The sequence below is a fragment of the Strix aluco genome, chromosome 3 (assembly GCF_031877795.1).
Source record: "Strix aluco isolate bStrAlu1 chromosome 3, bStrAlu1.hap1, whole genome shotgun sequence".
Taxonomy (NCBI): Eukaryota; Metazoa; Chordata; class Aves; order Strigiformes; family Strigidae; genus Strix; species Strix aluco.
Genome location: NC_133933.1, coordinates 131,034,202 through 131,048,372, shown reverse-complemented (window position 1 = coordinate 131,048,372; position 14,171 = coordinate 131,034,202). Strand labels below are relative to the sequence as shown.

Sequence of the window (14,171 nt, the reverse complement as noted above, 5' to 3'; positions counted from 1 at the left end):
TGCTGGTGAATTAAACAAAGCCAGAGCACAAATGCCGGCTACAATTGCTCGTGCTGTTGAACTGCAGAAGGATCCCAGTGTCGCTCTGACTGGGGACAGCAGTTCACAGAATCACCTGGGTTGGAAAAGCCCTTGAAGATCATCAGTCCAACCATGAACCACACAGTGACCGTTCCCAACTCCACCAGATCCCTCAGCGCTGGGTCAACCCGACTCTTCAACCCCTCCAGGGATGGGGACTCCCCCCCTGCCCTGGGCAGCCCATTCCAACGCCCAACAACCCCTTCTGCAAAGAAATCCTTCCTAAGAGCCAGTCTGACCCTGCCCTGGCGCAGCTTGAGGCCATTCCCTCTTGGCCTGGCGCTGGTTCTTTGGCTCAAGAGACTCATCCCCCCTCTCTGCACCCTCCTTTCAGGGAGTTGGAGAGGGCCATGAGGTCTCCCCTCAGCCTCCTCTTCTCCAGACTAAACCCCCCCAGTTCCCTCAGCCGCTCCCCATCAGACCTGTGCTCCAGACCCTGCACCAGCTCCGTTGCCCTTCTCTGGACACGCTCGAGTCATTCAACGTCCTTTCCGGAGTGAGGGGCCCAAAACTGAACACAGTTGAAACGGACGTAGCCAGACATTACAGACCCAGAGACAGGCCCTGTCGCTGCTCACTTTTCTGATACACACGTTGCCTTAGCGCCTCGTCATTTTTATTTCCACAACCCCTCCAGGAGTCAGGAGCTGTTACCGTGCTCATTTCAGGATGAAGAACTGAGGCACGCAGCGACCACAGGGCTTGTCAGAGCTACCCACAAAGGCTGCATCAAACCGCTGCGTGACCCTTGCAGACCTAGGCTGGGCTCAAGCTCTGTACTGCTCGCCTAGGCTCAGCCCGTGACACAGAAGATGCCAAATCAAAAAGAATTGCAGAAGAACATGTTAATATTCTGGATCAGATCCATGCCTCTATTTACATTTGGAAATCCTGCACAACAGGAGTGCTACAGAAAACAAAATAATGCTTCAAAATAAGGGAATAGCCTTTCCACTCTATTTAACAACTTCGTTGTCCTATATATCTGGGAATAATTGATTGGATTAATTCACTCCTAACATTAGGATGCAGAAATTGTACTCGGCTCTTTGTCCATCTGTTTTCCTGACAAGATGTACAGAATGGGGCTGTGGCGACACTGAAGCAGATGTGATTTAATTCCAAAACACATTTAACACTTACAGGCATTTTTAAATAACACACAGAAATCTTCATTCTAAAACGTCCTTCTAATCAGAAATTGCCCCCACAACTGTGAAGAACACTTTCTGATTAACCTCTTGAACACTGACTAGTCTGAATGAACATGAGTGCGTCATATGCCATGAAATTTCAATTTGCAGCCTATTTAAATGTTTGTACTGGGCTACTTTCAACTGATTTTCTCTCTTTTTTTGGTTGTTTTGGGTTTATTTTGTTTTGTTTTGTTTTAAATACTTAGGATGACCACCTTTTTATTCCTAAATTTTTATGTGTTAACTACTTTATAGAGGAAATATCCTTCCCCCCCCACCGCCCCAAGCCATTGCGTTATGGTCACACATCATCAGCATCTAGCAAAACTGCATCTTAATTCATATACTCAGGGAAAGATTAATAAATACAAGGAAGTTAATTTAAAGCATCACCTTGAGCACTTCTGGCAAAGAGGACTAACTGATTGCTTTTTTGAAAGCTCAGTCTAAAGGTTCAAAACCTACCAGGGCAAAATTTAATTCACATTTTTGCTCACCGCAAGCCACAGCACGTTACGTGCAGCAGAAGGATAATGTGCCATTTTCATACAAGTCACTGCAAGGAGTTAGAAACACAGCTTTCCACTCCATTCTTCACACGCTTTAAGACATATATGAAATGGTTTCACAAGTGTGTCTGAAGCAAAAAACTGTCTGATCCAACTAAGAGACTCTACTTGGGAGTGTCACCAAATGACAAACCGATAATCATCTCTGAACCAAATCTGGATTTCTTCTGTTTTGGTAAGGAAAATGTATTCAATTAATGTTCCTTTGTATGAAAACTAGGTAGTACCAAAGAAAATCTCACCTTCCCACATGTAATTATTTAAGATTTCAGAAATGAAATTCATCTATCGAATGAGATCAATTTTAGAAGGAAATAAAAAGACACCCTTTGCTTTGTTTTCACTCAGTTTGCAGCCAGGTCTGATGTACTGTACAGGATAGCAAAGGAAAGATACTTCAGAACCAAAGATGCTTAGTAGTCGAAAGTCAAATTAGCACCAGCACACTGTTACTGTATGGGCATGAAGCAACGCTGACACCATGCAGCCATATTTTTTTTTTTAATCTCAGAGTGGTTGCAATTGCCTAAACACGATCACACTAGCAAAAACTCAGAAGCAGCCTGATTTTAGCAGGTGAAATGCAAGAAAGGGCTCAAGTTAAACTCTGTTTCTATTGCAGCCAACTATAATTCAAAGCAACTGAATGAATCTAAGATATTAAATAAAATTCTTCTCCAATTATATTGAGGAAAGGGGAGAAGGGTGCAAGAAAGAGGCACAGATGACAAATAAAGATGGTTTGGAGTACCTGGTGCTGAAATTTTGAAGGATCCCGACTGCTCACGGGGACCACGCTCCCATACACGTGCAATTCCCGGACAATGGAAACGCCTCCTTTCAGCTCAGGTCTGAATGACTCCTCTGAACACTTCCGCAGTCGTAGAAGGCCAACGAGAATATCCTGCTCTGGATCTTCATAAGAGAGGAAGGTCTCCCAGCCACCATTAGCCACATAATCTCTTCTAACTAATTCAATCTGGTCAAAGAGAAGAAGTGATGACAAACACAAAAAGGAAAAGAGAAAAGGAAAATTTCTTTAAAAATCTTTAAGCAACACATTGAACAGACCAAAACCAATTTCATGGATCCATAAATTATTATGTTTCAGAAAAAACATGAAGTGCTTTCTTCAAGGCCAATTTAATTCTAGATGGATTTTAGGAGCACTGGGTAAGAACTGCTGCTACTGCAGTCATATGAAAGATAAAATATGCGACTACTTTAATAGAAATGTATTTGCCAATGGGAAAGAACTAGTCTTCTATCCCTATCTGCAAGCTTTCAAGAAGGGCTGGTAACACACATGATTACCTGTTTGTAAGGCAGAAACCTAAAACTTACATTTCTTGAGTTATTCGAGTTTCATAATCCCTGCAAAATCAATGGGGGCAGCAACTCTTGCCTCCAACCCAGGGACCTGCTCTAACTGAAATTCAGCTCCAGTTACAAACTTGCTAATGTAGAGTGAGTAGTTTTGCATCTGCCTTCACTAAACCTGCATTTAGAACCACAGACTGGTTTGGGTTGGAGGGGACATCAAAGATCATCCAGTCCCACCCCCTGCCACAGGCAGGGACACCTTCCACTAGCCCAGGTTGCCCAAAGCCCCGTCCAACCTGGCCTTGAACCCTTCCAGAGAGGGGGCAGCCACAGCTTCTCTGCGCAACCTGTGCCAGGGCCTCACCCCCCTCACAGGGAAGAATGTCTTCCTTAGATCTCATCTAAATCTCCCCTCTCTCAGTTTAAAACTGTTACCCCTTGTCCTATCCCTACTCCCCTGATCAAGAGTCCCTCCCCCCTTTCCTGTAGCCCCTTTCAGTCCTGGGAGGCCGCTCTAAGGTCTCCCCAGAGCCTTCTCTTCTCCAGCTGAACCCCCCAACTCTCTCAGCCTGTCCTCACAGGGGGGTGCTCCAGGCCCCCGAGCATCTTCTTGGCCTCCTCTGGCCCCACTCAAGCAGGTCCGTGTCCTTCTGATGTTGGTGCCCCCAGAGCTGGACCCAGTACTGCAGGGGGGTCTCCTGAGAGCGGAGCAGAGGGGGAGAATCCCCCCCTCGCCCTGCTGCCCACACTGCTCTGGGTGCAGCCCAGCACACGGGTGGCTTTCTGGGCTGCCAGCGCACATTGCTGGATCATGTCGAGCTTCTTGTCAACCAAAACAACCAATTTAGGTCAATGTCTCTACTGCTTTGCAAAAGAAGTGGCTTGGAGATGTCTACAGAACATGGGCTTTCTAAGTAGCAGTCGACTTCTTTACTAATTACCAATTAGCTCTTTCCAGCACCACACAGGATCTACCTACATGAGCAAACTGTGTACTGCAACAGGAGTGGATCTGAAAGAGTTGATGCTGAGTGAATATGGCATTACACGTGCTTTACAGAATCAGCTGGAAGGATTTTCTTACTCATTCAAATAGTAGTGAAGACACCAAAACCATCCAGACAAGCACCCTGAGAACTGAGCAGTAACATATTACTCGTCTCAGAACCAATTTTTTATAACAATCTAGACAAAGGCAGCTCTAAAGATCACAACAAGTGGAAGGGAGAAGTGAAGTGAGAGTTGGCTGACTGTGGAGAATACAATAAAGACCAGGCTTAGGTAGAAGAAATTACTTCTGCAGAACACTCAGAAGCTATAAAGATTAACTGGTGAATATGAGAGCAGAAGGAGGAAAAAACTTCTTTTTCAGACAGTCCTGACCTACCATCATCAAGGAGCAGCCCCCAGGACCCAAGATGAGACTTCCTTACGGCAACATGAGACCTGATCAAATCTCACATAATGGTAGCTGTGGTTATATGCAGCAGAGTTAGCACTGAGTTAATCTGATGTAACCTGTAGATGATGATGGTAATGTCACATCTTTGGTGACATAGTGACTCACTCTATTTGTGTTTTGAATTGATAAGGGTACAGATGAAATAGCTGCCCATCCTTCACAGAATCACAGAGGTTGGAAAAGCCCTTGAAGCTCCTCCAGTCCAACCACGAACCTCACCCTGACCGTTCCCAACTCCACCAGATCCCTCAGCGCTGGGTCAACCCGACTCTTCAACCCCTCCAGGGATGGGGACTCCCCCCCTGCCCTGGGCAGCCCATTCCAACGCCCAACAACCCCTTCTGCAAAGAAATACTTCCTAATATCCTTGCTGTAGGGATTCTCTTGCCCACCTGTAACAATCAGCTGCTAAGACCAAAATTATTTTCCAAATTGCCCAGCTCAACAGAAGAGTGGTGGCAATAGTTTGCAATATTGAGAGCCTGATAACAACACAGTGTATGTTGGGGGGTTTTCAGTACAGACTAGTCTTGGTTCTCACCCCGTGAACTAGGCACCCATTACCAGCTTTCTAAATTAATCTGCAAGGAATCAGGGGAATAATCGGAGGATTTGATTCAAAAGCACACACCGCTGATCTGAACCAAAACCATCACACAGGTACACCTGACACCATTTTGACAGACTCCTTTAACTTTAGGAACTCAAATGTGAATGGCAAGTGTCAGTGGATGCCTTGGGCACCAGCACTGCACTGGTGTTTCTAACGTTTACATCCTGAGTACAGTATAGGATTGATCCCTATGTATACCTTGCCATGCTCTTCCCAGTACTACTATAAAGACTAAAGCAATGGACCTCAGTATTTTTTCTGCAAATCCTCTAATACCCAGAAATCCATGAATTAAACATTTGTTTACTGAACAGTCATAAGGGATTCTGTCGCCTGCCTGCTCTACCCCATGACAAAGCCTGGGTGAACACAGTTCACAATTAAATCCCTTACTGACTACAGAAGCAAGGCTCATTTCAGCACTGACGTACAGCTCACGGGGTAAGCGCCCAAGCAGATGTCTGCCGATGTGCCAAGTTCTCCAAGAGCACAACTCCGCTCCAGCTTGTGTCAGGATGGCTGACACACACAGATCCAGATCTACCGTGAGGTACATAACGCCACTAGTAAAATGGAAATGTGCAGGCAAATAAAAGAGCATGAGATTTTTAAAATATCCAGATTCTGCAGTTAGTTTCCTACGTGGAAAAGCAGTTAGGTTAAAGCTTTCTGTTAATGTATAAAAAAAAAAAAAGCAGAAAATATTATTAAACAGTGCTATCCTGAGTTTGAAATGGCAAGATTGGAGATCTTGTGGTTTTTCCTGAGGACAAAACAAAACAAGCAGAAAGCGTGGCTCCACTGCTTGTCCTCCAGCAGGGACTAGGTGCTGCGTTATGCCCACATCCAGTCCAACAGCCACTTGTAGGCAGAGATGAAACAAGACTACAGGAACCTTCACCAGGAGGCTTTATATGGTGTGCATTTTTGTAGCATCATGAGCATGTACCAGAGAAGCCGATCTGCTCAGAAAAGTCCCTTCTGGATCAAGTTTTTGGTTCTCCCTGCTTTCCTGGGCACAGAGGGTTCTAGGATACACAAATCCCCTCAAAGACTTTTTAGGGACTCATGAGATGTACAAAGCCTTTTCCTTTCTGGGATAGGGGTATAAAGGTGGCAAAGCCATCCTGAATCCCTCCTGGTCGGCTCTAGCATGCTGCAGTCCCCGGCGTCAGTGCCTCGTCCGTAAACCACCCCGTGTGCGGGGTAAGAACCACCCTCCTCAGGGTGGATCACCATTTCAGTTCGTATTAAATGCCCAGCACAGCCTGTTTTAAACTCACTTTGACAAACAAAGGGAAAACCCAGTTGCAGATTACACTCAACCTAAGACAGCTACTCCCAGCTTTAAAATCTGCCTTATTCCTCCCAAGGCTCTACATTGAGATCATTATCTTGATACAAAACCCCCCGCTTTGCAGGAGCAGCAGCTTCTATATCTTACACTTTCTGCTTTAACACTAATGTAGGTTCATATCTGTAACAGAGCTGTCATCGCCCCTCGCCTTTCAAAAACTGTCAATCCAACGTCTCTTTACAGCAACAATTCACTAGAGCATTTTTAAGGCTATTACGTAGCACTGTGCAGCCTTAACCATTCTGAGAGCAAGCAAATACCTTCCGCTGCTATGGAGAAATGCCACTAATTGAAAAGGCAGCTTAGAGACAGCTCCGTAAATTACCAGCTACAGGCAAGTAATCTACTTCAGATTGATTTTTTTAAAAAAATACTTTTAAAAGCAGACACACCATTACCATTATAAAAATACATACAGCCCACCGATCCTTAACAGAAAGAAGCTGCATAAAACACAACTAATTACAGCAAGAGATTAATTTATTTTAGATCTGACATGATAGCCTCTCTTATCAAGAGGATGCGTTGTTTACTTACGAAGCCAAGAAAAACATCATACCTTGTCATTAGTCTAAAGCGCATGAAAAATTATACCATCTTCAGAATATTTCTCTTGCTTGCTGTCATGATAAATTTTGCTAAGACTACATAATGACATCCTCCTGCCACTCAGACAGATGAGTTTAACAAAGGGAATTTTCAACATAACGTTGCTTTGAAAACCCTGTGATAAGCTATTTGCTAACTACTCAAGAAATTTACAATTTAAATTAGATTAGCACTGCTGAGAACAGACATCTTTGGAAGATAATTTCGTGAGATGACCTCAGATTAGATAACAGGAGCAGAGCACAAAGGCTGTATGGCCTATGTGCAAACGAGTCCGTACAGCCCCAGTTCTTGCAAAAATCTGGTAGGAACAAGATAATTTATCTGGGATCGTTACACATTTATATACGTTATATCCAGTTATATTGGATTTCTGTTCTGCAAGATGGGGAGTATCGCACTCCATCTGAATTCACATAATGGCAGGAGAAAAACAGAATATGGCACCTAGTAATCTCTGATTTGCAAAGTGAGAACATCTTTCAGATGCTAAACTCAAGAGAATATTCATTCTACTTAACTTCTGGCACCAAACTCAGAGCCTCTTTGAAGCCTGAATAATCAGTGGAGCTTCCAAAGCTCAAGTGAGAGGACCTCTGTGAGGAATCTCTCTCTGTGCTGACACACAGCCTAACCCCAGTTTAGCGGCTCCCATTTAGGAAGCGGGTACGTGCCCATTGCACGGAAAAGCAGAGAGGTATGTGAAATTCTCAATCAGCTTTCTACCTGGGGGTGGCAGTGCCTTCTGCCTGGCACAAAGAACTCTTGTTTGAAAGTAAAAGCCACATTATCATGGACAAACTCCAGAATCGTTTCAGTCCCTCCTTAATGTCAGCAAAGGCACAGGAAGAGAATATTCCAGGGAATGATTTATTAGCTACAGCATACGTGTATAGTAAGGTGGATCAGAGCCTGTGTGATCTTAGAAAGCTCATCTCCTTGGGTGCCACGGACCTCCTGACTGCTTTCTGGAACAATTGATCCTTCCTTGTGACTACTGGAGGATTAGTTTCCTAAATTGGATGCTTGAAGTTCAGCAGTGAATATTTTCCTTTCTATAAAATAAGCATAGCAATTTTTCTGTGGACTATTTTAGGATTTTAGGAAGGAAAAAACACAACATGTGTCATATGCTAAATGGATCTACTCCCATATAAATATATACATACACGTGCAGAAGTGTGTTTATACATATACTGTTTGCCTATATAAACATGCACATTCACAAAAAAATAGGCTTTAAACTCATCTTGCTAAACCTTCATTCCTGTTCAGCATGCAGACATGGTGCTATTGGTATTTTCTAAATTCAAATTTGTAACGAGGAGGCAGAAAAGGGAAGGCAGTTATTTTGTTATAGCCGTGCAAATATCAAAATAACTGCTGGCTGTAGTCAGTTTATTGAACATGGTGGTCCATAAATTTTAACATGTGACTGTGTTCAAACAAAAGACATCCAAAGCTGCTGTGAGAATAAATGGAAAATTGGATCCAGCTACAAAGGCAAACCACAGGATTGGACGTGCAACAAATGTGTCTCAAGGTCTCCACACCAAACACATATAACAAATGGTGTCTGAAACAAGCTCCTAGAAAAAAAGACAAATCTTACCTGATATGGTCTCACTTTATGGTGAATTTCTTGAATTCCAACCTCTCTTGTCCTTACATCACGACACTAGGAAAAGAAAGGGAGGAAAAAAGAATTACATAGGAGAAAAACATTAAGCTCTGAAACATAGAGATTTCCAGCCACCTATTGGGTTCAAAACTAAACTGAAATAGCATGAAGTTGCACAGATGAATTTCAAATGGATAGACTTCAAAATAAAAATGCTCACCGATCCATCCCTAATATACCTCAGGAAGAGGTCCTAGTGCTAAATGGAAAGACACGCTGGCAAAAATCAATTCACTAAGCAACCATTATGGCTCATAAGGAAACGTACCCTTTGATTCACAAACAGCGGGCTCCGGAGACAAAGTCAACAGACGTGAAAAAATAACAGAGAAAAAAAACCAACTTTGGCATAACCCATTTTTACCCTACACTGGGAAGGTCTAACATTGGCAAAATCTACGCCAAGGCACCAGAGAGTCCTTAAATAGCCAGTTTTTGAACCTCAGCAACCTTTTTTTTGCATTTAAATGAGGACAGCTGCAGAAGCCCTACGCAGATATCAGACGGTAAAGCTAATGCTGATCTGGCATCCACAGAGCATCACTGAGGCTTGGGACCAACGATGGAGAAAAAGACAGCCAAGAGAAATCCTCCCTCCCTTCGAAGTCAGACAGAGGAAGAGATGAGGCTCCAAGGCGCTTGAGAGACGGGTTATAGCTTGCATAAACTTTTGTGCTTCTCAGAAAAGCCAATGAAAGTTGAGTAATTTGGCACCCATTCCCATAAGCAAACAGTTGTGACAGTATAAGGACTCCGACTGTGGGAGACTATGTGCACTCACATCTTGGCAGGTTTAGCAGGAAGTCCAACCATCAGCTTAACCCAACTTTTGTCAGCAAAGTGCAGCCACAATAGTTTTACCCCAAGTTGCAAATGCTCGTTTCATTCCACTAGTGCTGCTGTACTTGGAGGGAAGGAAGATAACCTCCATCGGTGGACTAAAATTACTTTAACAGCAACAACACCTACTTGCCCGTGTGTTTCCAAAAGGCAGACTTTTAGACAGGGAAAGAATGTGTGAAAATCCAATTCACACAGAAACTCGGAGTGCCCAGAACAAGCTCTATCTCATGCCCTGTCCTCCTCTGAATGCTTTTAAATTCCATTATCGATATAAAGCAACAATCTCTCAAATAGCAGAAAAATGTGAGGTTTTGCATTTGTTTTTATCCTGGGTTATGGTAAAACCAGGATTCACTGTTATACCAGGATTCTAGAGTAGAGGAACTCTTCTCTGCTTTACAGTTTCCTAGCTACACAAACAGAACAGTAAAAGGTAAAGAAATATCCACCCTTCATTAAGAACCCCAGAACTGAGGAAGGACAATGTATTCTGGGATGCTGCTTTAAAGTTCTGTGTCCCAATTGTGTATCTTCACTTGCACCCCGTGGCTGGCAGCCACACAGGCCAGCAGCTGGTCCCTTCAGTGAGGCTCCTCAAGAATAATTTCCTTCCAACCACCACAGACACAAGTTGCAGTGTTAGCACGACTGATCCTCAGCCCTCAGACGTGCTCCTCACCAAGCCATTCCTCAGAGAGGGCTGCCAGAACTGCCAGAGCTGGTGAGCTGGCTGATCTTTACTCCTGAGCCTGAAAATGTGTAAGATTCCTACAAGTCCCTTCCTTGCCTTGGCCTTTTCCTCTCCTTTTGCAAGCCAGGAGACAAGAGGACAAAGCATATTTATAGTTTTCTCCTATGACACAAGAAAAACACAACAGTACCTTACATTTCGAGCTATATTGTAGCAGACTGGTTCCTCATTCCACCAGCTGCAGTGTTTCTGCCTCACAAAATTAAAATCTGTAATCATCTGCACAGCAGAGATATTTACAGAGTTGGTTCTTCTAGAAGCGATCACTGCCAGCCTGACAAGCCCTTTAATGGTTCAGCTCAGCCCTGACTGCCATGGATCAGCCATCCCTGCTTCTCCAGCTGGTCTTGATCAGGTTCAGCTCAAACGATGTGGTTTTAGTATCAAACTCAGGGAAGAGTTCAGTAGTAGCCCTAAAGAGCTCAACTGAAAAGCTGCACCACAGAGATTGTCTCCCCTGCCTAGTTTTGAAGTGAAAAGTCAGCAGGAGGGATGGAAGCTTCTGTGGCTGGCAAAGCTATCTGCCAAATCCTGGCTTGCAACTGGAGAGAGACTGGGAGGAATGATTTAGGGAGAAAGTCCAGGGCATCAGCTCAGGAGAGATTAAGTGGTGTGGAAAGCCCAGCTGGAAGGAAGACAGTCTGGAGTTTCTTTTCTGATTTTTTTGCACTGCAACTGCAAGATCCAAGTGAGACAGCAAAGGCAGTAAGGAGCTAGATGTGGCCTAGAGAACTATCCACGTTAAATACCAAAAGTACAGGTCAGCTGCACAAGTTGATGTGGGACCATGTAGTAGCTGAAGACTTTACTATTGCTGGATGCAGTAATGCCTGAAAAGCTCTTTACGAAAAGGTGAGCTAGAAAGAGCGAGCGCTAAAACACAATACAGACGCATGGAACAGTTGTGGTGAGGATCTGCCCCTGCCTGAACACAGGACACCAAAGCAACTAAAACCCCGTGGAATAGGAAGTCAAGCATCCCAAGAAAGGAAGAACTTGGGCATAACTTTCCTGGAGGATCCGCAAACTGTGGCTGATAGGCAGGTTTCAGAGGGAGCAGTGTCAGGGCAGACTGTGAGGGGCACTGTGAACACCGACCGCTGCAGCGATCTTCCGAGAAAAATCAAGACTGGGTATACGTAGCTCCTTCTGACTTCAAATACAAACGCAATTCCTCCCTCCCCCTCCTTCTCTCCACCCCTACTCATATTTTTATTTGACCTTAGAAATATCAAGAATATCAAGTCTCATTTGTTTGTGCTGAAATCTCTCTTGCAAGATTTCTCTGGCCTCAGACTAAGAGCTTTTCTTCCAATTGTTCAGTCAAGTAAGTGCATGCGTGGGAAAAAGAAAGCAAGAAGAACTTCTAATAGCATAAATTAAAAAGAAACCTTCCTGCCTTCTCTCTGATTTAAGAGTTTCATTCTGCTAAGCAGCAGAATATCACAGACTAGTTACTAAGCACCTTCAGGAACAAGGTGAAAGTGTTAAACTAAAAATCAACCAAAAAAACCAGCGTTTCAGAAGTACCACCAAGGTCCTTTTTAGTCATTAATATTTTTTTGAGAGACCTTTGCAGATTGTTTTAGTTCAGCAGTAAACCTGGCTCTGATCGTGTCTTCTGGTCATTACTCTCCTCTCTGCTATTTTGTGAAAAGTCAACAAGCAGTTCTCCCTCAGTACCAATTGACAAATATTTTACCTGTGTCCCAAGATCTTTCATCCTGGCCAAGGCAAGCTCTCTCAGGTTCCCGTGCTCCACTCCAGAGCTAACTAGTGGCATTGGGATATCTCTGCATATAAGAGGAAAAACAAAAACCTCAGACAACTGCATTAGCAGACAATACACCATAAAGCGCCATTACAGTTGCCTAAGTCAAGATCCCAAATAGCAGACCACAGAATTTATCTGAATTACCTTTGTTTCAAGTCTTAGGTTGAACAAGAAATAAACACAGGCAAAACACAACTAAAAGTAGGAGAAAGATGAAGGGAAAAAAGCTACAGATTTTATTTTAGTAAAAAGATTGAAGATAAAAGTAGGCTTTTACAATCCTCAGAAATAGGTTATAATTTTGCTCTCAGTTCTTGGAAGTCTGGAAAAAAAAAAGGATCATCCAGCCAAGCCTGTGCCTCGCCTAGGACTCCGGGTCAGATGTTCTTATGGTATCTGTTTCTGGAGACCAGCAATTGGGAACCAGACTGCATTTTTCTGCTGTCTTGGAGTTGAAAGTCCATCAGGGAAAATTCATCAGAATTACACATTTTTATATTGGGACACTAGCTGCTTGAAAGTGAAAAAATTCTGTTTAGCAAAGGATTTGCAGCAAAGCCCAGCCAGAAAGTCTCAGGCCTTCCTATGGGAATGTAAATCATGGGTCGTTTAGATGAGATGCTGGGGGATGTGGTGTAGGGGAGAACTTTGTAGAGTCGGGCTGAGGGTTGGACTCGATGATCCAAAGGGTCTTTTCCAACCTGAATGATTCTGAGTCTGCAAACGGCAGAACTCCTTCTTTCAGTTCTCCAAGGAAAGTACTAAAATGAAATTTGAAAGCCAGACCAGGTTTGGCCTCTCCGCTGCCTTCCGGGGCCGTTTGTCCCACTAGAGATTATGAAAGCACGATACCATCCCTTAGGGAAAGGAGGATTTATCCATCCAGATCAAGCTGAAAAAGAAACATGTGAATTATCGGCACATCCCACTCCACACTCACCTTCTATCTAACTATACTATAGGGTGATCTCAAACGCTTCTCCCTCCCCCTGCTCAAACTCCACCCTGGCACCTCTGATAACACATCACCCAAGCGCACTGCTGTGTAAGCCAAACCCCCTCAGATCTCCTACAAGGAAATAAGGACCACACAAGTATGAAAGATACCCAGGAAATTGTACAACAGGGTTGGTCCCAAAATAGGGCTCAAACATTCCTTGGAGAGTATTCCTCCTTTTTCTTTATCTACACAAGCATTCGACAGAGTAAAGAACAGAATATCACAAAAAAAACATACAGAGAATGGGATGGTTCAGGGAATTGGTAATGTAATTAGCTCAATCCGTGTTGGTTCAGTAGTGACTAAAAGTCATCACCATCTAGCAGCTGGCTGATGACCTCCGTAAAATGTATTAATTGATCTATTCAGTTCCTTGAGGACTTGCATTCACACCATGGCCCTCACTAACAATTACTATTTTTGGCAGTAGCTGTATAAAAGATAAAGGTCTTCAAGGTTCCTGAAGACCCTTGTGTTGCTTCAGCCCTGCAGAAGTCTGAGACACTGGCAAGGGGGGCAAGAAAAGGAGTTTTCCTTTACTGTTAAGAATGAAAACAAGGGCTTCAGGATTCCAGGATTCTCCTGCCATTTCAGCACTGCGCTCCAATTTCGGTACAACTTTCTCCGACATCACGAAGGCCCTGTGTTTTACTTTTCTCCCCTGTTTTCCAGGCTCTTTTTTCTATAAAGCCAAAGGGTCTACGAAAAATTCCTCGCCTCTCACACTCGCATGCCAAAAAGTTGAGGCAAAATACAATTAGCTAACCAGTTCATTTATTCAGTGGATTTCTTTGAGTAAATAAGACACCGCAGAGCCAACACAACATACTTTAAAGACCTTCAATTAGAGGAAATGAGCACTTCACATTGTGACTAAAGGACACATCAGAGGAGAATGGCATTTTCATCAGG

General features: G+C 43.7%; 1 protein-coding gene across 4 annotated transcripts in view; it reads right to left on the bottom strand.

Annotated features, from left to right (window-relative positions):
* Nucleotides 1-14,171, bottom strand: part of ELP3 (elongator acetyltransferase complex subunit 3) — a 97,732-nt gene that overhangs the window by 25,294 nt on the left and 58,267 nt on the right. For all 4 annotated transcript variants that reach the window (XM_074820321.1, XM_074820322.1, XM_074820319.1 and 1 more), the window contains exons 11-13: nt 12,188-12,278; nt 8,823-8,888; nt 2,598-2,825 (exon numbers count right to left, since the gene is read on the bottom strand). In XM_074820321.1, coding sequence (XP_074676422.1) covers nt 2,598-2,825; nt 8,823-8,888; nt 12,188-12,278 — 385 coding nt within the window. The remainder of the gene's footprint in view (nt 1-2,597; nt 2,826-8,822; nt 8,889-12,187; nt 12,279-14,171) is intronic.